Source organism: Scyliorhinus canicula, chromosome 15 (genome assembly GCF_902713615.1).
Source record: "Scyliorhinus canicula chromosome 15, sScyCan1.1, whole genome shotgun sequence".
Lineage (NCBI taxonomy): Eukaryota > Metazoa > Chordata > Chondrichthyes > Carcharhiniformes > Scyliorhinidae > Scyliorhinus > Scyliorhinus canicula.
The window spans coordinates 128,132,229-128,154,461 of NC_052160.1; the positions used below are offsets into that span (position 1 = coordinate 128,132,229).

At 46.9% G+C, this 22,233-nt stretch overlaps 1 protein-coding gene across 1 annotated transcript in view; it reads left to right on the forward strand.

The window, feature by feature from the left end:
• The first annotated feature begins 4,167 nt into the window (after positions 1 to 4,167).
• LOC119978310 (lysine-specific demethylase 9-like) overlaps positions 4,168 to 22,233 on the forward strand; it is a 70,556-nt gene continuing 52,490 nt past the window's right edge. Inside the window, exon 1 of the mRNA XM_038819846.1 lies at positions 4,168 to 4,561. Within this exon, the coding sequence (XP_038675774.1) occupies positions 4,189 to 4,561 (373 nt within the window). The 5' untranslated portion in view covers positions 4,168 to 4,188. The remainder of the gene's footprint in view (positions 4,562 to 22,233) is intronic.

Here is a 22,233-nt window from a genome sequence, read left to right on the forward strand (position 1 = left end):
TCTGATCTAATGATGGTTTGACCCAGGACCCCTTAGGAACTCCTGCAGTGATGTCCTGCAGCTGAGATGATTGACCTCCAACAACCACCACCATCTTCCTTTGTGCCAGGTATAACTCCTATCAGCAGAGTTTTCCCCTGATTCCCATTGACTCCAGTTTTGCTCGGGCTCCTTGATGCCTCACTCAGTCAAATGCTGTCTTGATGTCAAGTGCAGTCACTCTCACCTCACTTCTGGGGTTCAGCTCTTTTGTCCATGTTAGATTTAGATTTATTGTCACGTGTACCGAGGTACAGCAAAAAGTATTGTCTGCATACAGTCCAGGCAGATCATTCCATACATGAAAAAAAAGGACTTACAATAAATACAATGTAAATACATAGACATAGACATTGGATAAAGCATACGGAGTGTGGTGCTACTCAGTAGAGAACATGTGTGGAGAGATCAGTTCAGTCCATAAGAGGGTCATTCAGGAGTCTGGTAACAGTGGGGAAGAAGCTGTCTTTGAATCTATTAGTGTGTGTTCTCAGACTTTTGGATCTTTGCCCAATGGAAGAGGTTGGTAGAGAGAATAAAGGGATCTTTGATTATGCTGCCCGCTTTCCCGCTTGTTTGGAGCAAGACTGTAATGAGGTCAGGAGCTAAATGATCCTGATGGAACCCGAACTGAGCATCAATGAGCAGTTTATTGCTGAGTAAATACCACTTAATATCACTGTTGATGACCCCTTCCATCATTTTACTGATGATTGAGAGTAAGACTGATAGGTGGTAATTGGCCAGGTTCAATTTGTCCTACTTTTTGTGTACCAGATATACCTGTGCTATTTTCCACATTGCCGGGTAGATATCATTATTGTAGCTGTACTGGAACAGCTTGGCTAGGGGTGCGGCAAGGTCTGGAGCACGGTTTACAGTACTATTGACGGAATATTGTCAGGGTCCATAGTATTTGTAGTATACAGTGTCTTCAGCCACTTCTTGATATTACATGGAATGAATTGATTAGGCTGGACTAACATCTGTGATTCTGGGAACTTCGGGAGGAGGGCGAGATGGGTTATCCTCTTAGCATTCTAGCAGAAGATTGTTGTAAATGCTTCAGTCTTGTCTCTTGCACTGATGTGCTGGGCTTCCCCATCATTGACGATGGGGATATTTGTGGAGCCTCCACCTCCTCCTGTTACTTGTTTAATTGTCCACCAGCATTCCTGACTGGATGTGGCAGGACTGCAGAGCGTAGATCTGATGTTGGTTATGGATTCACTTAGCTCTGTCTATCACTTGCTGCTTCCACTGTTTGGCGTGCAAGTAGTCCTGCGTTGTGGCTTCACTAAGTTGACACCTCATTTTTAGGTATGCCAGATGCTTCTCCAGACATGCCTTCCTGAACTCTTCATTGAACCAGGATTGATCTCCTGACTTGGTGGTAATAGTAGAGTGGGGAGATATGCCAGGCCACTAGGTTACAGATTGTGATCAAGTATAATTCTGCTGCTGCTGCTGATGGCCCACAGCGCCTCATGGTTGCTCAGTTTTGAGTTGCTTGATTTGTTCTATCCTATTTAGCACAGAGAATATCCTCAATGTGAAGACTTTTGAATTCCCAATTAGAATTGCTCCACTGCTGGTGCTCTTGGTTTGGCCGCAAGCTCTGGAAATGCTTTCTACAACTCTCTTCAACTGTTCCTCCTTTAAATCGTTTTTGTAAAAGCTTAGCTTTTTAACCAAGATTTTGGTCATCTGGACTATTGACTCTTTACGTAGCTCAATGTCATACTTTGTTTTATAACGTTCCTGTGAAAAGCCTGGTGATGTTTCTTTACGTTAAAGGCATTAAAAATCGAAATTGTTGTTGAAAATATCTTGGGAGTCATTTACTAGCACCTCTCTACTCTGCACTCCACTTACAGGCACCTTCTCTCCTCCCTGCCACAAACGGTTCAAGTTCCATTATTGGGTCCTCGGCACACAATCCAGACTGGCACCCCGAGTGCGACACCGAGGGAATGCTGCATTGTCGCATTGGCAGGGCTCAGGTAATTAAACTGTGATTCCATCTCCTCTCTCAGCTGAATGTGAAAGATCCCACAGCCAGTGTTTCAAAGAAGCCCAGGCGGGTTCTCCTCTGTCCTGGGTTAATACCTATCCTTCAATCTGCATCACAAACACAAAATCAAATGCTGGATGGGGTGCCAATCAAGTGGGCTGCTTTTCCTGGATGGTGCGGAGCATCTTGAATGTTCTCCGAGTTGTAATGGACCCAGAGAGGAGTGCTCCCGATGCAAGCCGCAAACCTGTCGTGCCCGACGAGTTTGCAAACCAAGAAATCTCACTGAAGCACCAGAACTGTAGGACGAAACGTGGCCAAGAAAGGCCTGATATGAGATTAAAAGGCTTAATTAAAGGGCTTCATTGATACTCTGGAGCAGAATTCCAAAGATTAACCACTCCCAGAGAATAAATTCATCCTCATCTCCATGTTAAATGAAAGATCTCTTATTTTTAAACTGAGCCCCATAGTTCAAGGTTGCCACAAGAGGGCAGTAAGAGGTTTTACAACACCAGGTTAAAGTCCAACAGGTTTGTTTCAAACACGAGCTTTCGGAGCACTGCTCCTTCCTCAGATGAATGGAGAGGTATGTTCCAGAAACATTTATATAGACAAAGTCAGAGATGCCAGACAATGCTTGGAATGCGAGCATTTGCGGGTAATCAAATCAATACAGATCCAGAGATAGGGGGTGATCCCAGGTTAAAGAGGTGTGAATTGTCTCAAGCCAGGACAGTTGGTAGGATTTTGCAAGTCCAGGCCAGATGGTGGGGGGTGAATGCAATGCGACATGAATCCAAGATCCTGGTTGAGGCCGCACTCATGCGTGCAGAACTTCGCTATAAGTTTTTGCTCGGCGATTCTGCGTTGTCGCGTGTCCTGAAGAACGCCTTGGAGAACGCTTACCCGGAGATCAGAGGCTCAATGCCCTTGACTGCTGAAGAGTTCCCCGACTGGAAGGGAACATTCCTGCCGGGTGATTGTCGCATGATGCCCGTTCATTCGTTGTCGCAGTGTCTGCATAGTCTATCCAATGTACCACGCTTCGGGACATCCTTTCCTGCAGTGTATGAGGTAGACTACATTGGTCGAGTCGCACGAGTATGTGCCGCGTACTGGTGGGTGGTGTTTCCACGTGTAATGGTAGTATCCATGTCGATGATCTGGCATGTCTTGCAGAGATTGCCCTAGCAGGGTTGTGTGGTGTCATGGTCGCTGTTCTGAAGGCTGGTTAATTTGCAGCAAACAATGGTTTGTTTGAGGTTGCGTGGTTGTTTGAAGGCAAGTAGTGGGGGTGTGGGGATGACCTTGGCAAGATGTTCATCTTCATTGATAATGTGTTGAAGGCTGCGAAGAAGATGTCATAGTTTCTCCGCCACAGGAAAGTACTGGACGACGATGGGTACTCTATCAGTTGTGTCCCGTGTTTATCTTCTGAGGAGGTCGGTGCGGTTTTTTGCTGTGGTGCGTTGGAACTGTCGATCGATGAGTCGAGCGCCATATCCCGTTCGTACGAGGGCATCTTTCAGCATCTGTAGGTGTCTGTTACGCTCCTCCTCGTCTGAGCAGATCCTGTGTATATGGAGGGCTTGTCCATAGGGGATGGCGTCTTTAATGTGTTTCGGGTGAAAGGTGGAGGTTATCTGTGGGCTTGCGGTAAAGCGAAGTGCTGAGGTGACCGTCGTTGATGGAGATGAGTGTGTCACCCCCTATCTCTGGATCTGTAATGATTTGATTACCCGCAAATGCTCGCATTCCAAGCATTGTCTGGCATCTCTGACTCTAGAACATACCTCTCCATTCACTTGAGAAAGGAGCAGTGCTCCGAAAGGCCGTGTTTGAAACAAACCTGTTGGACTTTAACCTGGTGTTGTAAGACTTCTTACTGTGCTCACTCCAGTCCAACGCCGGCATCTCCACATCATGGCCACAAGAGGGGGAACATTATCTCAGCATCCACTCCATCAAACTGGGCCTGACTCTGCCTCACCCAAGATGGCCCTCGGCCGGTGCCGTGAGGGAAAGTCGCCCCGCCTGCGAGTGACATCACGTCCGGCGGCCGTGCGGCGGTGCACGCTCCACTCTGTCCGTCGGCCACTTCCGGCCGCTCGCGACGTCACTGCCGGTTTGCGATGGCGCAGCTCGGCCTGCTCCGCCTGAAGGCACCGAACAAGGAGGCGCGGGAGCCCAGGCCCGGCCCCAGCCCCGCCGCCAAGCGCCGGAAAACCCAGCACCACAGCCTCACTCTCCGGCCTCCCGCCACCACCTCGGCCACGGCCCCCGCGCTCCGTTACCCGGCCCCCGCCCCCCTCCACTCGGTGCGGCGGCCAGCGCCGCCGCCCTCGGCGCCTGCCCACGGCTCCGGGCTGCCCCCAGGCTCCGCCGCCGCCGCCAGCACCGCCCTCCCCAAGACCAAGAGTCCGAAGGAGAAGCACCTGCACCGAGACAAGGAGAAGAAACACCGGCCGCGGAAGGAGAACAGCGACTGCCGGCCGCTGCCGAAAGGTAACCGGGGAGGCGGGGGGAACCTGTCCATGTCCAGTCTCTGAGTTTGGGGGGGGGGGGGGGGGGTGTGCCCAGTCTCTGAGTTTGGGGGGGGGTGTGCCCAGTCTCTGAGTTTGGGGGGGGGGGGGGGGTGTGCCCAGTCTCTGAGTTTGGGGGGGGGGGGGGGGGGGTGTGCCCAGTCTCTGAGTTTGGGGGGGGGGGGGGGTGTGCCCAGTCTCTGAGTTTGGGGGGGGGGGGGTGTGCCCAGTCTCTGAGTTTGGGGGGGGGGGGGTGTGCCCAGTCTCTGAGTTTGGGGGGGGGGGTGTGCCCAGTCTCTGAGTTTGGGGGGGGGGGGTGTGCCCAGTCTCTGGGTTTGGGGGGGGGGGGTGTGCCCAGTCTCTGAGTTTGGGGGGGGGGGGTGTGCCCAGTCTCTGAGTTTGGGGGGGTGGGGGTGTGCCCAGTCTCTGAGTTTGGGGGGGGGGGGGGGGTGCCCAGTCTCTGAGTTTGGGGGGGGGGGGGGTGTGCCCAGTCTCTGAGTTTGGGGGGGGGGGGGGTGTGCCCAGTCTCTGAGTTTGGGGGGGGGGGTGTGCCCAGTCTCTGAGTTTGGGGGGGGGGGGTGTGCCCAGTCTCTGAGTTTGGGGGGGGGGGTGTGCCCAGTCTCTGAGTTTGGGGGGGGGGTGTGCCCAGTCTCTGAGTTTGGGGGGGGGGGGGGGGTGCCCAGTCTCTGAGTTTGGGGGGGGGGGGTGTGCCCAGTCTCTGAGTTTGGGGGGGGGGGTGTGCCCAGTCTCTGAGTTTGGGGGGGGGGGGTGTGCCCAGTCTCTGAGTTTGGGGGGGGGGGGGGGGTGTGCCCAGTCTCTGAGTTTGGGGGGGGTGTGTGCCCAGTCTCTGAGTTTGGGGGGGGGGGGTGTGCCCAGTCTCTGAGTTTGGGGGGGGGGGGGGGTGCCCAGTCTCTGAGTTTGGGGGGGGGGGTGTGCCCAGTCTCTGAGTTTGGGCAGGCGGGTGTGCCCAGTCTCTGAGTTTGGGCGGGGGGGGGGGTGCCCAGTCTCTGAGTTTGGGCAGGGGGGGGTGCCCAGTCTGAGTTTGGGGAGGGTGGGTGTGCCCAGTCTCTGAGTTTGGGGAGGGTGGGTGTGCCCAGTCTCTGAGTTTGGGGAGGGTGGGTGTGCCCAGTCTCTGAGTTTGGGGAGGGTGGGTGTGCCCAGTCTCTGAGTTTGGGGAGGGTGGGTGTGCCCAGTCTCTGAGTTTGGGGAGGGTGGGTGTGCCCAGTCTCTGAGTTTGGGGAGGGTGGGTGTGCCCAGTCTCTGAGTTTGGGGAGGGTGGGTGTGCCCAGTCTCTGAGTTTGGGGAGGGTGGGTGTGCCCAGTCTCTGAGTTTGGGGAGGGTGGGTGTGCCCAGTCTCTGAGTTTGGGGAGGGTGGGTGTGCCCAGTCTCTGAGTTTGGGGAGGGTGGGTGTGCCCAGTCTCTGAGTTTGGGGAGGGTGGGTGTGCCCAGTCTCTGAGTTTGGGGAGGGTGGGTGTGCCCAGTCTCTGAGTTTGGGGAGGGTGGGTGTGTCCAGTGTCTGAGTTTGGGGAGGGGGGTGTGTCCAGTGTCTGAGTTTGGGGAGGGGGGTGTGTACAGTCTTGAGTTTGGGGGGGGGGGGGGGTGATGTCCAGTCTCTGAGCTTTGGGGTGGTGGTGTCCAGTCTCTGGGTTTTGGGGGGGGAGTCGTGTCCAGTCTCTGAGTTTGGGGTGGTGGTGGTGTCCAGTCTGAGTTTGGGGGGGAGGGTGTGTCCAGTCTCTGAGTGGGGATGTGTGTGTACAGTCTTGAGTTGGGGGGGGGGGGGGTGGTGTCCAGTCTCTGAGCTTTGGGGTGGGTGGTGTCCAGTCTCTGAGCTTTGGGGTGGGGTGGTGTCCAGTCTCTGAGTTTGGGGTGGTGGTGTCCAGTCTCTGGGTTTGGGGTGGTGGTGTCCAGTCTCTGGGTTTGGGGGGGGGAGTCGTGTCCAGTCTCTGAGTTTGGGGGTGGTGGTGGTGTCCAGTCTGAGTTTGGGGGGGGTGGGTTGTGTCCAGTCTCTGAGTTTGGGGGGGGGGGGGGGGGGGTGTGTCCGGTCTCTGAGCTTTGATGGGTGGGGGGTGGGAGGAGATGTCCAGTCTCAGCTGTTTTTTTTTGGGGGGGGGGAGAAAGGTGTGACCAGTCTCTGAACTTTGTGGGGGGGTTGTCCAGTCTCCTGAGCTTTTGTTGGGGTGTTCGGTTTCCAGTCTCTGAGCTTTGGGGAGGACTGTGTGTTTAGTCTCAGAGCTTTTTGGTGTGTGTGTGGGGGTGGTTTGTTCAAACTCTGAGCTTTGTTGGTGGGGAGGTGGTGTTGTGTCTAGTCTCAGAACTTTGGGGAGGGGAGTGGGCTGCCCAGTCTTGGTGCTTTGGAAGCTGAATCCCGAGATTGAATGTTCAGAAATTTTATTTTGAAACCAAGAATCTGAAAGTTACTCATTTTCTTTGTTTGCTGTAGGATGTAAATTGTGTAACGTTTGGCTGTCACATTTGCCGATGTGAAAGATTGACTGTGGAGCACTTTGAGATGTTTTGAGTGCAATGTAAATATGAGTTGTTTCCTTCCTCTATTACATTACATTGTATCTGGGCCCTCTCCTGTCTTGGGCTTAGTTTGTGTAGGTAGCAACTATTGGTGATTCTGTTGCTTCATATCCAGAGGGCTTGACAGTTATGACCTTCGGTTTAATGAAAAAATTTTTTTGCCATTGTTTACAGTAAAATCCTGCGTGTAGTGTGTGATAAATTTTCTCACTTTGTAGAATAGGGAATGTTTGATATCTGATTGTATGTTTCAGTGAATGCAATTTTGTTCAAGGTTGGACTAGGGCTATTGAATAGCGATTGTGGGTTGAAGATTCTTTTTGTTCAGGTTAGGGCTGTGTTTAGGTTAGCTGTAAAATTTGGGAGATTGGAGAACACAAAGCCCATTGATTAATCATAATTGGGATTTGTACCATCTCATTTTTTATTTATTCCATGGAATGTGGGCGTCGCTGGTGAGGCCAGCACTTTTGCTCATTCCTAATTGTTTTTGAGAAGTTGGTGCTAAGCTGCTGCCTTGAACCTCTGCAGCCAATATGGTGCAGATACATCCACAGTGCTGTTAGGGAGGAAGTTCCATGATTTTGACCCAGCGACAGTAAAGGAACGGTGATATAGTTCCAAGTCAGGATGGCGGATGACTTAGAGGGGAACTTGCATCTGCTGTGCTTATCATACTAGGTGGTAGACGTCACAGCTTTGGGAAATGTTCCCAGGTGTCTGCTGATCTTGTACTTCTAGATTAGGGTTTTTGAAAGTGTGGGTCGCTGGCAAGCAAGGCAAGATGATTGTGAAGATGGATCGTTTTGCTACGTGGCTGCCAGAGACATACAGGCAGAGTACCTATTGGACAAGATCTCACATCTGAATCTGCTGGAGATAACTGCTCAGGAATGTCCAGGGCAGGACAGTGTTAGCTCTGTACAGAGCTTTAGGGCCACTGGTTAACAGCCTACAAAGAAAGAACAATGCAGTATAAAGATTTTTTTTTTGAGGTATGGTTTTGTCAATTGTGTCAATGCAAATAAGGATGCAAAGTCCATGTGTGGTATAGGGCAGCACGGTAGCACAGTGGTTAGCACTGTTGCTTTACAACGGCAGGGACCTAGGTTCAATTCCTGGCTTGGGTCATTGTCTGTGCGGTGTCTGCACTTTCTCCCCGTGTCTGCGTGGGTTTCCTCCGGGTCCTCCTGTTTCCTCCCACAAGTCCAGAAAGATGTGCTTGTTAGGTGAATTGGACATTCTGAATTCTCCCTGAGTGTACTCGAACAGGCGCCGGAGTGTGGTGACTAAGGGATTTTTACAGTAACTTCACTGCAGTGTTAATGTAAGCCTGCTTGTGACACTAATAAAGGTGATTATTATTATATGGGGATAGGATGTGGGTCGAAATAGGGTGTTCTGAGGTCGGCGCAGAACTTGATGGGCCGAATGGCCTCCTGCACTGTTGGGATTCTATAATTCTAAGAACTTTAAACAGAAGGTGCATTCAGCCCATCAAATCTATGGCAGTACAGTGTGAAGCCCAGTTGGTTTCTTTGTACCTTGAATCTATGCTCATGTTAAAACTTGCATTATTGAGCTGGGTATTAAAGAGAACTCCCTGCTCTTTGACCAAAGCATTGGGATCTTTATGCCTACTTGTAGGTGCAGTTGAGGACTCTGTTTAATATGCAACCACGTATCTGCTCCATCACCAAGACTGCCTACTTCCAACTTGGACATCACCCATTTCTGCCCCATCTCAGCTCGCCTGCTGAAACCCTCATCCATGTTTTTGTTATCCCTAGATTTGACTATTTCAATGTTGTTCTGACCAATCTCCCATCTTACTTTTTCCATAAACTTCAGCTCATCAAAACTTTGCCGTATCCTAACTCAAACCAAGTCCTGTTGCCCCTTTCGCCACTGGCCTACATTCTGTTTGTATGTCAATGCCTCATTTTAAAAATTCGGAACCTTATTTTCAAAACCCTCCACAGCTTTGTTCCATCCTATTTCTGTAATTTCCTCCAGTCCTACAACCCTTTTTAAAATTCTTTCAGGATGCAACCCCTCTGCACTCTTCCAGTGATGACCTATGCACTACCAATTTGAACCTCTCTATCATTGATGGTTGTGCCTTCAGCTAGGCTCTGAAATTCCACCCTGAAACCCTTCCTTTAAGTCTTTCTTTAAAACCTTGCCTCTGACCAAACTTTTGGTTTTCTGTTGCAATACCTGCTTAAATAGCTTATGTTTTGTTTAGTAACACTCCTGTGGACTAGATTGGGGTAGTTCTCCGTGTTAAAAGTACAGGATATTGTTAATGAGAATTGTTGGCTCATCCGAAAGATGGTATCTCCGACGCTGCAGCGTGCCATCACTGGGTGTGCCTGGATTTGTGTGTACATTATTGGATGGGATTTGACTCCACATTGTACGAATTCCATGGCAGCAATTTTACACACCTTTACTCATGAGAGGTTAGAATTGTAACAAATTTCCTTTTAAAGCTCTGGTTTCCATGAAGGAGAGATCGGGGCCATTCTTTAATGAGACCCTTGCAAGCAAAGCTCTTCCTGAACTATTCAGAAAGTCCCAGTTTTTTTTATGTCAGTTCTTTGTGTAACCCCTAAATTGAGGAAATAATTCTGCTTCCCATAGAAGCAGAGCATATAAGGCTGCCGAAAACCGTTGCACATGCATCACCGTGGAACACTCACTGCATCGTATAACTTTGGAATAGGGAAGTGGTGGGGGAAGGATAAAGGAGAATGGATGGCGATGTTACCTTGTTTTGGCCTGGCCTCCCGGACCTTTGGTATGGTGCCAACCAAAAAGAAAACTAATGCTGTAGCACAATTCTAGACACATTTTCCCAACCTGGGCTCTGCCCGGTGAGAACACTTTGAATTAATTATCATAGATCATAGAATTTACAGTGCAGAAGGAGGCCATTCGGCCCATTGAGTCTGCACCAGCTCTTGGAAAGTGCACCCTACCCAAGGTCAGCACCTCTACCCTATCCCCATAACCCAGCAACCCCACCCAACACCAAGGGCAATTTTGGACACTAAGGGCAATTTATCATGGCCAATCCACCTAACCTGCACATCTTTGGACTGTGGTTGGAAATCGGAGCACCCGGAGGAAACCCACCTACACACGGGGAGGATGTGCAGACTCCACACAGACAGTGACCCAAGCCGGAATCGAACCTGGGATGCTGGAGCTGTGAAGCAATTGTGCTATCCACAATGCTACCGTGCTGCCCGAATTGGAATGTTATTGGTGATAGAGCAATGATGTAATCTACTACACAAAAAGCAAACTTGTTTTGTGATAAATGTACATTTTATTTTGCCTTCCACCTGGTTGTGTGTCGATGGCAATCTATGTTACCCTGGTGCCGCTGCATTTGCAAGCATGAATCTGACCAGATGCTTGTACAATCACATCTTGAGTTAAATGCACCTATCTCTCCTAGCCAGCCTCACAATAACTGGTCTCCCTTCACTTCAGATCCTTTCCTGTCAACTGCTGCTCAGAAATATATAGTTTGAAGGGTGATTTGGTTGTGTATTTTAGGATTTGGAAAGAGCTTGATAGGAGGTAGGTAGAGAGAAACATTTCTTACTGGCAATGGAGTCTAGGACGCGGTGACAGAATTCTGAGTCAGACCATTCAGGAGAGAAGTCTGGAAGCATGTCTTCACACAAGGTGGTAGACATGTTGGACCCTCTTCCACAAAAATCAGCAATTGCCAAGTTTTAATCTGAGATTGATGGAACTGTGCTAGCCAAGCATATTCATAAATTCATAAAATATCGGAGCCGAATTAGGCAATTTGACCCATCGAGTCTGCACCGCCATTCGATCATGGCTGATCTCATCCTGGCGTTAGCCCCACCAACCTGGCTGTTCTCCATAACCCTTCATCCCATTACCAATTAAAAATCTGCCCAATTCCTCCTCAAATTTACTCACTGTCCCAACATCCACTGCACACTGGGGGTTATTCAAGGAAGCCAAAGTTCGTGGATGACGTTAGGACATTGATCATGGTTCCAGTGAATGGCCTATTCCTGTATATCTTTGGTTTCCAGTCTCGCAACGTTTTAAATTTTAAATTCTCAGCCTTGTATTTAAATGCATCAATCCATGGCCTCATCCATCCCTACAACCCTCACCTGTCATTGATCCTTTGCAGCCCCCACCACATCCCCACCATTGGAGATTGTTGTCCAGGTTCAACGACCACAAATTCCCTTCCTAAACTTGCCCCCTCCCCCTTTAACATTCTGCTTTAAAATCAACTCTGACCAACTTTTCATTGCCTTTTTTGGCTCGATCTTCATTTTTACCTGATTTATGTTTCAGTGAGACTGCCAGGGAGATTTCTCCATGACGAAAATGCCAAATAAATGCAAATTTCTGTAGCACTGCTGTAGTTGGAGTTCAGATCCATCAACCAAAAACAGTTAGTTTCTCAAGTGCCCCAAAACAATTTTGCCTCTTCTACAAGCCTGCTTAATCTCTGATTGAAAACATTCTGTCACTTCATTGCTGCTATCAGAAGGCCTGTAAGCAACTCCCATTCCAGTTTTAATTCCCTTTCATTCCTGTTTTCTAACTGTGGTCTCCACTGATTGCTAGCTATCTAACTTTCTAATAGTGTCAATGGATTATCTGAAAACACACTGCTGTTTGTGGGATATTGCTGTACACAAAATGGCTGCCGGGTTTCCTACAGAACAGTAAATTTTTTAAAAATATAAATTTAGGGAACCGAATTCTTTAAGAAAAATTTATTAGCTTGTGGAAAGCGAGGTAGAAAGAAAGGAAAAAGGAAAACTTTTTTATTAGCGATTTTCCTAGTCTGGTTTCTTCGCTGTGGTTCTGTAATCAAATCTGTCCTTGAGAAAGTGGAGGTTGTGGAGTCATTGTGCAGCCATGTGATATGTAATTTGTGGATTAGTATGTGGACATTGTCTATGCAGGTGGTGCAGTTGGATTTTATGACGCACAAGTGATCTATGCACTGCTTAATAATGGGAAATGGTGAAGTTTGCAATGTTATGTGCGAGGCTCCTGTTAGCTGTAGGTCAGACACGTATTACATTGCAATCAACAGTGTATTGCAGGGCTAGCCATGGTATAACTGACTAAGGAGCAGAATAGGGAGTTGAAAATGATTAAAGCATCACAACTGAAATGGGTGTGGAGCGTTCTGCAGTTTTTGTAACGCAAGTGATTTTTTAAATGTAGATTGGTGTTGATAGCAAGGAGGCTTGATATATGCAAAGTGAGGTTTAACCCTTTCTCGGCTGACATAGGAGTTTTATATTCCTTTGACATTTTTTTAAAGATTTCATGTTTGGCACTGTATGGTTAAAAACCAGCTTGTGTGCTTGGGGTAGGTTCTGCCTGTGATTTTTGTACTAGATGTTCATTTATTTTTTAAACCAACTACTCTGCCTTGTATCTTTGGTATTTTTGCTGGTATCTCAGTCAGTTACTCAAAATCATTTTCTATTTTCCGAAACTAAACTTGCCCTTCTCTCCGATGTTTCCAACAAGCTGCGCAATGTTTACACTCCAAAGTGCAAGGAACTATTTGAAGTCAGTGCCAGTCACTTCGTGGTAATGATCACAGTAATGGTTCGCCGCTCTTATTCACTCTAGATAGCCGGTCAAAGTTTACCACACTTGAAACCTTGGTAACAGTGTACAAGTAACAAATACATTTATAGATTTGTGCATTCAACTCAGCCGGCTGTGTTGAGGTAGCAAGATTACTGGGTGTTGTTACTTATGCAAATAGTTCCCCGCCATCTGACTGGATGCTGTGAGCCAACAAGTGCGACAAAAACAGCAACTTGCATTTATAAAATAAAAAGATTTGCATTTATATGGTGCCTATCACAACTCTGGATGCCCTAAAGCTCTGCAACCAATGAGGTTCTTTTGAAGTCTGTCACTGTTGTGATTTCAGAAAGCCTGCAGCCAAATTGCATACAGCAAGACCCCACAACAGCAATGTGATACTGTAGTGACTTGATTGGCCTTTTCAGTAATGTTTATTGGATGGATTGGATTGGATTTGTTTATTGTCACGTGTACCGAGGTACAGTGAAAAGTATTTTTCTGCGAGCAGCTCAACAGATCATTAAGTACATGGGAAGAAAAGGGAATAAAAGAAAATACATAATAGGGCAACACAAGATATACAATGTAACTACATAAGCACTGGCATCGGATGAAGCATACAGGGTATAGTGTTAATGAGGTCAGTCAATAAGAGGGTCATTTAGGAGTCTGGTGACAGTGGGGAAGAAGCTGTTTTTGAGTCTGTTCGTGCGTGTTCTCAGACTTCTGTATCTCCTGCCCGATGGAAGAAGTTGGAAGAGCGAGTAAGCCCAGTGGGAGGGATCTTTGATTATGCTGCCCGCTTTCCCCAGGCAGCGGGAGGTGTAGATGGAATGTGGATGTTTCTTGGCCTAGGACAACAGGGGGAACCTTGCTTGCTCCTCTTTGAATAATGCCATGCAATCTTTTGCTTTCATCTGGCAGAGCAGATGATACCTAGATCTTGTGTCTCACCTGAAAGATGCCACCTCTTCTAGTGCAGATGTCCCTCAGTACTGCATTGGTCTGTCAGCCTAGATTTTTGTTCTCAAATCTCTGGAGTGGGACTTGGACCACCTCTATCACAGTCAGATGTCCCAAGACATTTCACAGAAGGATTATCAAACAAAGCTTACCACTTGGCCACATAAATATTGGAACATGTGACCAAAAGCTTGAACAAGGGGACAGATTTTGAGGAGGAAAGTTGCAGATGTTTGGGGGGGGGGGGAGGGGGTGTTGAAAACATGGCCACCAATTTTGGAACAATGAAAATGTGATCTGCAAATGGCCTGAATTGGAGGATCACAGAGACCTGAGGTTTGGCAGACTGGTGGGTATTGTTTGAGAGTTCTCCATGCAGTGTATACTGCACATGTTTATTGGGATCAAATTATGGCTGTTACCAAGGTTTCTTCTATATTGTAGCCTAACTAACTATTGGACCAAAGCCACAATGTCCGTGTGACAAGCACATGATCATATTTAACACAGTGACTATGCAGCTCTCTTCTGGTTCAGCCACTAACCCTTTTCAGGGTTCAGTATGCAATAGAGATAGCCTTTACTGTTTTGACAGACAGGTGTTGAGCCTTGATCTTCCTCCATGTCGCAGCCCATTATTTTTGGCTGTCGATGTGTCTGTGTTGGAACTGATTCCTCTGCAACTCACTTGACTACGCTAACCAGGACCAGACATCACAAATTTCATTTTCACGTTAAGGTCCACAAGTTGCCTGCTTCTGTTAGTGGGTTAAAAGTGGTGTGCTAAAAGTTTGGTCTTGTTGACTATTGATTTCTGCTGTATAAATGCATTTAAATAACCAAATCATCACTTGGAGAAACTTCCAGCTGTATTCAATTCAAGCTAACATAGCATCTGAAAAATACAATGAACACTGTTTTCAGTACTGATGTTATAATCATCGTGTCTGTGGTAATGATGGGATTTTAAAAACCTTCCATCTGGTGATGGGCTCAACTGAATATAATAATCGCTTATTGTCACAAGTAGGCTTCAATGAAGTTACTGTGAAATGCTCCTCGGTATGGGAATTGAACCCGCGCTGCTGGCCCTGTTCTGTACTATAAGGCAGCTGTTTAGCCCACTGTGCTAAACCAGGCCCGAATCAGTGGAGCTGCTTAGATAACAGTGTGGAGCTTGGAAATTTCCCCCTCTCCAACAAAACTGTGGGTCTACCTGCACCACATGGACTGCCGTGCTTCAAGAAGGCCTCACGGTAGCATGGTGGTTAGCATCAATGCTTCACAGCTCCAGGGTCCCAGGTTCGATTCCCGGCTGGGTCACTGTCTGTGTGGAGTCTGCACGTCCTCCCTGTGTGTGCGTGGGTTTCCTCCGGGTGCTCCGGTTTCCTCCCACAGTCCAAAGATGTGCGGGTTAGGTGGATTGGCCATGCTAAATTGCCCGTAGTGTAAGGTTAATGGGGGGATTGTTGGGATACGGGTTACGTGGGTTTAAGTAGGGTGATCATTGCTCGGCACAACATCGAGGGCCGAAGGGCCTGTTCTGTGCTGTACTGTTCTATGATCTAAGGCAACTCACAACCACCCTCTTGAGGGTAATTAGGGGTGGGCAATAACTGCCAGCCTTACCAGCAATGCCCGCATCCTATGAATGAATTTTTTAAAAACTGCATTCCAAATGAAAATGTTTTTGTACAGCAGATCTGAGAAAATCATTTTTTTGGGTCTTTGAGGTTGATGTACTCATATTGGTTTGAGCCAATTTATAGGACAAATAATTACCACCAAAATGTACCTGCACCCTTAAATGGTTCAAACCTCAAAACATGAGATCAATGTAGCATCGTTGCAAATTATTAAACATGACAATTATCTTGTTTCGGGAACACTGTGGAATTTGGCCAGTTAATTGGTGCTTTAACTAAGATAGAAACATACGAACAAGGGGAAGACCATTTGGCCCTTTGAGCCTGCCCACCATTTAGTAAGATCATGGCTGATCTGACTGTAACCTCAATTCTGCATTCTGCCTACTACTCTCTCCTCCCCCTCCCCCCCCCCCCCCCCTCCCCCCCCCCCCTCCCAAATAATCATCATCCCCTTGTTTACCAAGAATCTATCCACCTCTGCCTTAAAAATATTCAAAGACTCTGCTTCCACCACCATTTCAGGAAGAGAGTTCCAAAGGCTCACAACGTTCTGAGAGAAAGCATTTCACCCCATCTCCAGTTTAAATGGGTGACCCATTATTATAAAGAGTGATCTGATGCAGGGTAACAACTTGCTAAACTTCTGTGCCAGCACCTTTCAAACCTGTGACCTCTACAGCCTCAGTTTAGTGGACACATGGGATCTCCAAACCAGTTCCTGGTTCCCCTGCAATGTCTCAATTCTGATTTAGAAATACGTCGCAGTCCTTTCATCACCACTGGGTCAAACTCCAGCAACTGCGAACTAACAGGACCATTCAGACTGCAGCAGACAGCCCATCACCACCTTCTCAGCACAATGATTGGCCTTGCCAATGAAACCCACATCCACCTCAGCTGCCTCAGGAAGTTAGCCAAGGGACAGATTCTGTACTTAATGCAAACTATGGAGAGACTCCTGGTGCCCTATACCTCATTCTGCCTGACAACTGAGAATGTTATCAGTCACCAGCTGGTGCTGGCAAGCATGTGCTGCTGTTAAAAATTCTGAATGTTGAGTGCCAGCGAGGAGAATGCACATTTACTGTAGCATCAGCTTTGTGTTTGATTGTAGACTCTACTAAACTAGCACTGAGTAATCCTGCTTCTCCAGAAAAATCTTGTCCTTTGTAAAGAGTTGTTGCACCAGTGGTTTTCACTCAGTCCTGAAAAGGGGTCAAGGTGTTTTTGACCATCCTTCATGTCAGAGGTTCGTTGATATTTCAAATTGAAAGTTTTTTCCTTTGTTCATAATTTATTCTGTATGGTGCAGAAATAAAAAAAACACAGTCTAGCCAAGCCTTAATATTGCAAATGTGGTGGTTTTTGACAGGATTTTAGGGCAGTGAATATGAGATGTTGCTGGTGATGGATACTCATTGCACAATATGTGATTATCCAGACTTTGAAATGCATCCAAATTTCTCTGACTCTGACCTTTCAGAAGCAGAAGTACTGGCTTATGGTGTTAGAAGAATGGGATGGCCTCCAAGATTCAATCTCCTAAGTGCTGGTTTCTTTCAGGCTATTAGCTTTCGGTAACTGCAGTAATGTGGAAAGAATGTGAATCGTGCATTTTCTGTATCCTCTTGAAAGGAACACACTTGTCATTTTGCAAGGAAAGGCATTGAGGTCAGTAACTGAGACTGGGCGGGTTTGTGCTTTAGCATTCCATAATCGCAGTGCTCAAACGTGGCAGCCTTAACAGTAATGTAAATGAATCCTGGATTGAAGTACATTATGTGCCCACGGTTGAAATATATATTAAGTCACTAGTTTATTCTGATAAATAATATGATTACAGCCTGAAAATCCTGATGTCATAGGCTTTTAAAAATACTGTTGTCCTATATTGCTGTCTGTACCACTGGGATCATATAAACGGGTGCTTATTTTCTTTTCCTTCAAGATTTCCTGATTGTGTTAAGCTGGAAACAAAAAATTGGAGCATTGCAGGCAGATTCAGTGTTCAGCTAAAAGGAGTTTATACTCTACTGCTTGATTTCTTTGTTGCATTGCGCATATGAGGAGTTCAAACACAAATGTAACCTCTGGGTGAAATGGGTTAGATCAGGGGTGGGCAAACTACGGCCCGCGGGCCGCATGCGGCCCGCCAAAGGTCTTTATGCGGCCCACCAAGTCATTAAAAAAAACTTTAGTTTTAAAAAATATTTTTTTTTTTTTTAAATTTTTAATTTTTTTTTTAAGGTTAATGGGGGGGCTGTTGGGTTACTTACTGGTATAGGGTGGATACGTTGACTTGAGTAGGGTGATCATTGCTCGGCACAACGTCGAGGGCCGAAGGGCCTGTTCTGTGCTGTACTGTTCTATGTTCTATATGAGGCGCCCAGAATCATAACCGGGTGAAGTAATTATTTTACTTAATATACTATGCGGCCCTTTAAAATTGTGAATTTCTGAATGTGGCCCTTGCACGGAAAAGTTTGCCCACCCCTGGGTTAGATAGAGGATCGGCGAATAATTGAGGCAGGGCACTAGGAAGTGCAAACATAGGAATGTTTGGACTGTGGAAGGAAACCGGAACACCCAGAGGAAACCCACGCAGACACGGGGAGTATGTGCAAATTCCACACAGACATCCAAGGCTGAAATTGAACCCGGACACTGAGGCAGCAGTGCTGACCACTGTGACAGCATGCCGTCGTGTAGCATATGCCCATCATCATGGAGTTTGCCTATATTGGCTAGTTGCACACTAATTGTGTACTCCTTCCAGTGAAGGCACTGCAATATGTTTGATTGTTCAGTAATACGTTTTGTGAGTGTCAAGGTGTGAGATCTGGATTCTGTCAATAACAACAAGTAGATCATAGATCATAGAATTTGCAGTGCAGAAGGAGGCCATTCGGCCCATCGAGTCTGCAACGGCTCTTGGAAAGAGCACCCTACCCAAGGTCCACACCTCCACCCAATACTGAGGGGAATTTTGGACACTAAAGACAATTTAGCATGGCCAATCCACCTAACCTGTACATCTTTGGACTGTGGGAGGAAACCGGGGCACCCGGAGGAAACCCACGCACACACGGGAGAACTTGCAGACTCTGCACAGACAGTGACCCAGCCGGGAATCGAACCTGGGACCCTGGAGCTGTGAAGCAATTGTGCTAACCACTATGCTACCATGCTGCCCTGCTAGTGCAACTGGGAGAGAAGTGGTAGATAACTTCACCGTGGGACGTCAGTAAATCAGTTAAAGATTTATTTTTTTTAAATGGCATTTATCCTGGTGCCAGCCCATGAAACGCCAGACATTGAGTTCAGCTCAAAATTAGTTGTGGTGCTATTTGAGTGCTCCAATCTCTGGATTTCTAGTCCAGTACAACAGTAAAATACTGTGGTTGCTGGAAATCTGAAATAAGAACAAAACCGGGCAGCATCTGTGCACAGAGGAACAGAGTTAACATAAATAGAACTCTGATGAAAGATCATGGGAAGGCGGTGGCATAGTGGTATTGTCATTGGACTAGTAAACCAGAGAACGCAGAGTGATGCTCCGGGGACCGAGTTTCAAATCCCTTCACTTCAGATGGTGAAATTTGAATTCAGTAAACAGAAATCTTGAATTTAAAAAGTCTAATCTTGACCATGAAACCATTATCAATTGTCATACAAATCCATCTGGTTCATTAACGTCCTTTAGGGAAGGAAATCTACCATTGGCTAGGATAAACTGGCAAAAGAGACTTAAGGGGTTGACGGTGGATAGGCAATGACAGGCATTTAAAGAACACATGGATGAACTTCAACAGGGGCCTCACGGTAGCATGGTGGTTAGCATCAATGCTTCACAGCTCCAGGGTCCCAGGTTCGATTCCCGGCTGGGTCACTGTCTGTGTGGAGTCTGCACGTCCTCCCCGTGTGTGCGTGGGTTTCCTCCGGGTGCTCCGGTTTCCTCCCACAGTCCAAAGATGTGCGGGTTAGGTGGATTGGCCATGCTAAATTGCCCGTAGTGTAAGGTTAATGGGGGGATTGTTGGTATACGGGTTACGTGGGTTTAAGTAGGGTGATCATTGCTCGGCACAACATCGAGGGCCGAAGGGCCTGTTCTGTGCTGTACTGTTCTATGTTCTAACTGTACATCCCTGTTTGGCGCAAGAGTAAAATGGGGAAGGTGGCTCAACTATGGCTAACAAGGGAAATCTAGGATAGTGTTAAAGCCAAAGAGGTGGCATATAAATTGGCCAGAAAAAGCAGAAGTCTGAGGACTGGGATAAACTTAAAATTCAGAAGAGGACAAAGGGTTTAATTCGGAAGGGGAAAATAGAACACGAGAGTAAGCTTGCAGAAAACATAAAAATTGACTGCAAAAGCTTCTACTGTATAGATATGTGAAGAGAAAAAGACTGGTGAAGACAAATGTGAATTCAGGTGAATTCATAATTGGCAACAAAGAGATGGCAGACCAGTTGAACAATTATTTTGGATCTGTCTTCACTAAGGTGGACACAAATAACCTTCCAGAAATACTAGGGGACAGATGATCTCGGAGGTGAAGGAGGAACTGAAGCAAATCCTTATTAGTCAGGAAATTGTATTGGGGAAATTGATGGGATTAAAACCCAATAAGTCCCCAGGACCTGATGTCCTGCATCCCAGAGTACTTAAGGAAGTGGCCGGAGGAATAGTGGACACATTGATGATCATTCTCCAGACTCTGGAAGAGTTCCAATGGATTGGAGGGTAGCTAATGTAACCCCACTTTTTTAAAAAAGGAGGGAGAGAGAAAATGGGGAATAATAGACTGGTTAACCAATCGGTGGTGGGGAAAATGCAGGAGTCAATTATTAAGGATGAAATAACTGAGCATTTGGAAAGTGGGAACTGGATCGGTCCAAGTTAGCGTGGATTCAATAAAGGAAAATCACACTTGACAAATCTTCTGGAACTTTTTTGAGGATTTGGCCAGTAGAGTGGTGAAGGGTGAACCAGTGGATATCGTGTATCTGTACTTTCAAAAGGCTTTTGTCAAGGTCGCACAAGAGATTAGTGAGCAAAATTAAAGATCATGGTATTTGGGGTAATTTATTGACGTGGACAGAGAACTGGTTGGCAGACAGGAAACAGCGCGGGAATAAAGGGGTCCTTTTCAGAGTGGAAGGCAGTGAATAGTGGGGTACCGCAGGGTTCAATGCTGGAACCCCAGCTGTTCACAATATACATTAATGATTTGGACGAAGGAACTGAATGCAATATCTCCAAGTTTGCAGACAACACTAAGCTGGGTGGCAGTGTGTGCTGTGAGGAGGATGCAAAGAGGCTGCAGGGTGACTTGGACGGGCTGGCTGAGTGGGCAAATACTTGGCAAATGTAATATAATGTGGGCAAATGTGAGGTCATCCACTTTGGTGGCAAAAACAGGAAGGCAGATTATTATCTGAATGGTAGCAGTTTAGGAAAAGGGAAGTACAACACGACCTGGGTGTCATGGTGGAATGTCCCTGAAGGTTGACATGCAGGTACAGCAGGCAGTGAGGAAAGTTGATTGTATGCTGATCTTCATAACAGGAGGATTTGAGTATAGGAGTAGGGTTGTCTACCTGCAGTTATACAGGACCACGGTGAGGCCACATCTTGTGTATTGTGTGCAGTTTTGATATCCTAGTTTGAGGAAGGACATTCTTGCTATTGAGGGTGTCCAGCGAAGGTTCACCAGACTAGTTCCTGGGATGGCAGGACTGACATATGGAGAAAGGCTGGTCTTGTACTCACTGGAGTTTAGAAGAACGAGAAGGGATCTCATAGAAACATATAAAATCCTGATGGGAGTGGACAGGCTAGATGCGCAAAGAATGTTCCTGGTGTCGAAAATTAGGGGTCACAGCCTAAGAATAAGGGGTAAGCCATTCAGGACTGAGATGAGGAAGAACTTCTTCTCTAAGAGTTGTGAACTTGTTGAATTCTCTACCACAGAAATCTGTTGGTGCCAGTTCTTTAGATATATTCAAGAGGGAGCTGGATGTGGCCCTTGCAGCTAAAGGGATCAAGGGGTATGGAGAGAAACTGGGTGTGGGATACTGAATTTGCATGATATTGAATGGTGGTGCAGTCTCAAAGGGCCAAATGGCCTACTCCTGCACCTATTTTCTATGTTTCTATGTCTTTACCTGGTCTGTCCTGCATGTGACTCCAGACAGCAATATGGTTGACACTTAACTGCCCCCTCAAGGGAAATTAGGGATGTGCAATAAATGTTGGCATAGCCAGCAACGCCCAAGTCTCATGAACGAATAAACGAAAGACCTGAAATATTAACTCTGTTTTACTCACCAGAAATGCTACCTGAGATTTTGTTTTTTACGACGCTATTATACCTTTGTATCCTCGACATTACTACAAATCTCAAGCCTTTGAATTGAGTTGCTCTGGATAGTCAACAGATAGGGTAGAGTGTCTTGTTAGAAAAGCAACACAGGGTGTTTTTCTTTGTATATCTTGCGCTGCACTGGCACAGCTGTTTACGGTTAAACATTGGAGATGCGAGGGATAATTTTGGTGAGGGAAGCCCACAGGAAAGGATAAACCATTGGTTTTCCATTCCACTCATTCCTTCACTGACTTTGGTGTAGTGAAATAGAATGGATGCAAAGCTAGGGTGGTACCTGATCCCATGGGCTTCTGACTGATGGTATAGGCTAAAATTGTTCCTGGTGTCTGCATGTGAGCAACACAATGGGTTATATCTGAATAAGCCCAGCTTGAGGGGCATGCATCATTTCAGTCTCCAGTTAAAGGAATGTGCTTCTTGGAAATTGGACTACAGTGCTGATGAAATTAAGTTGCATGCAATGAAAAATCTATTTGAATTAAATTATCTTTTAAATAC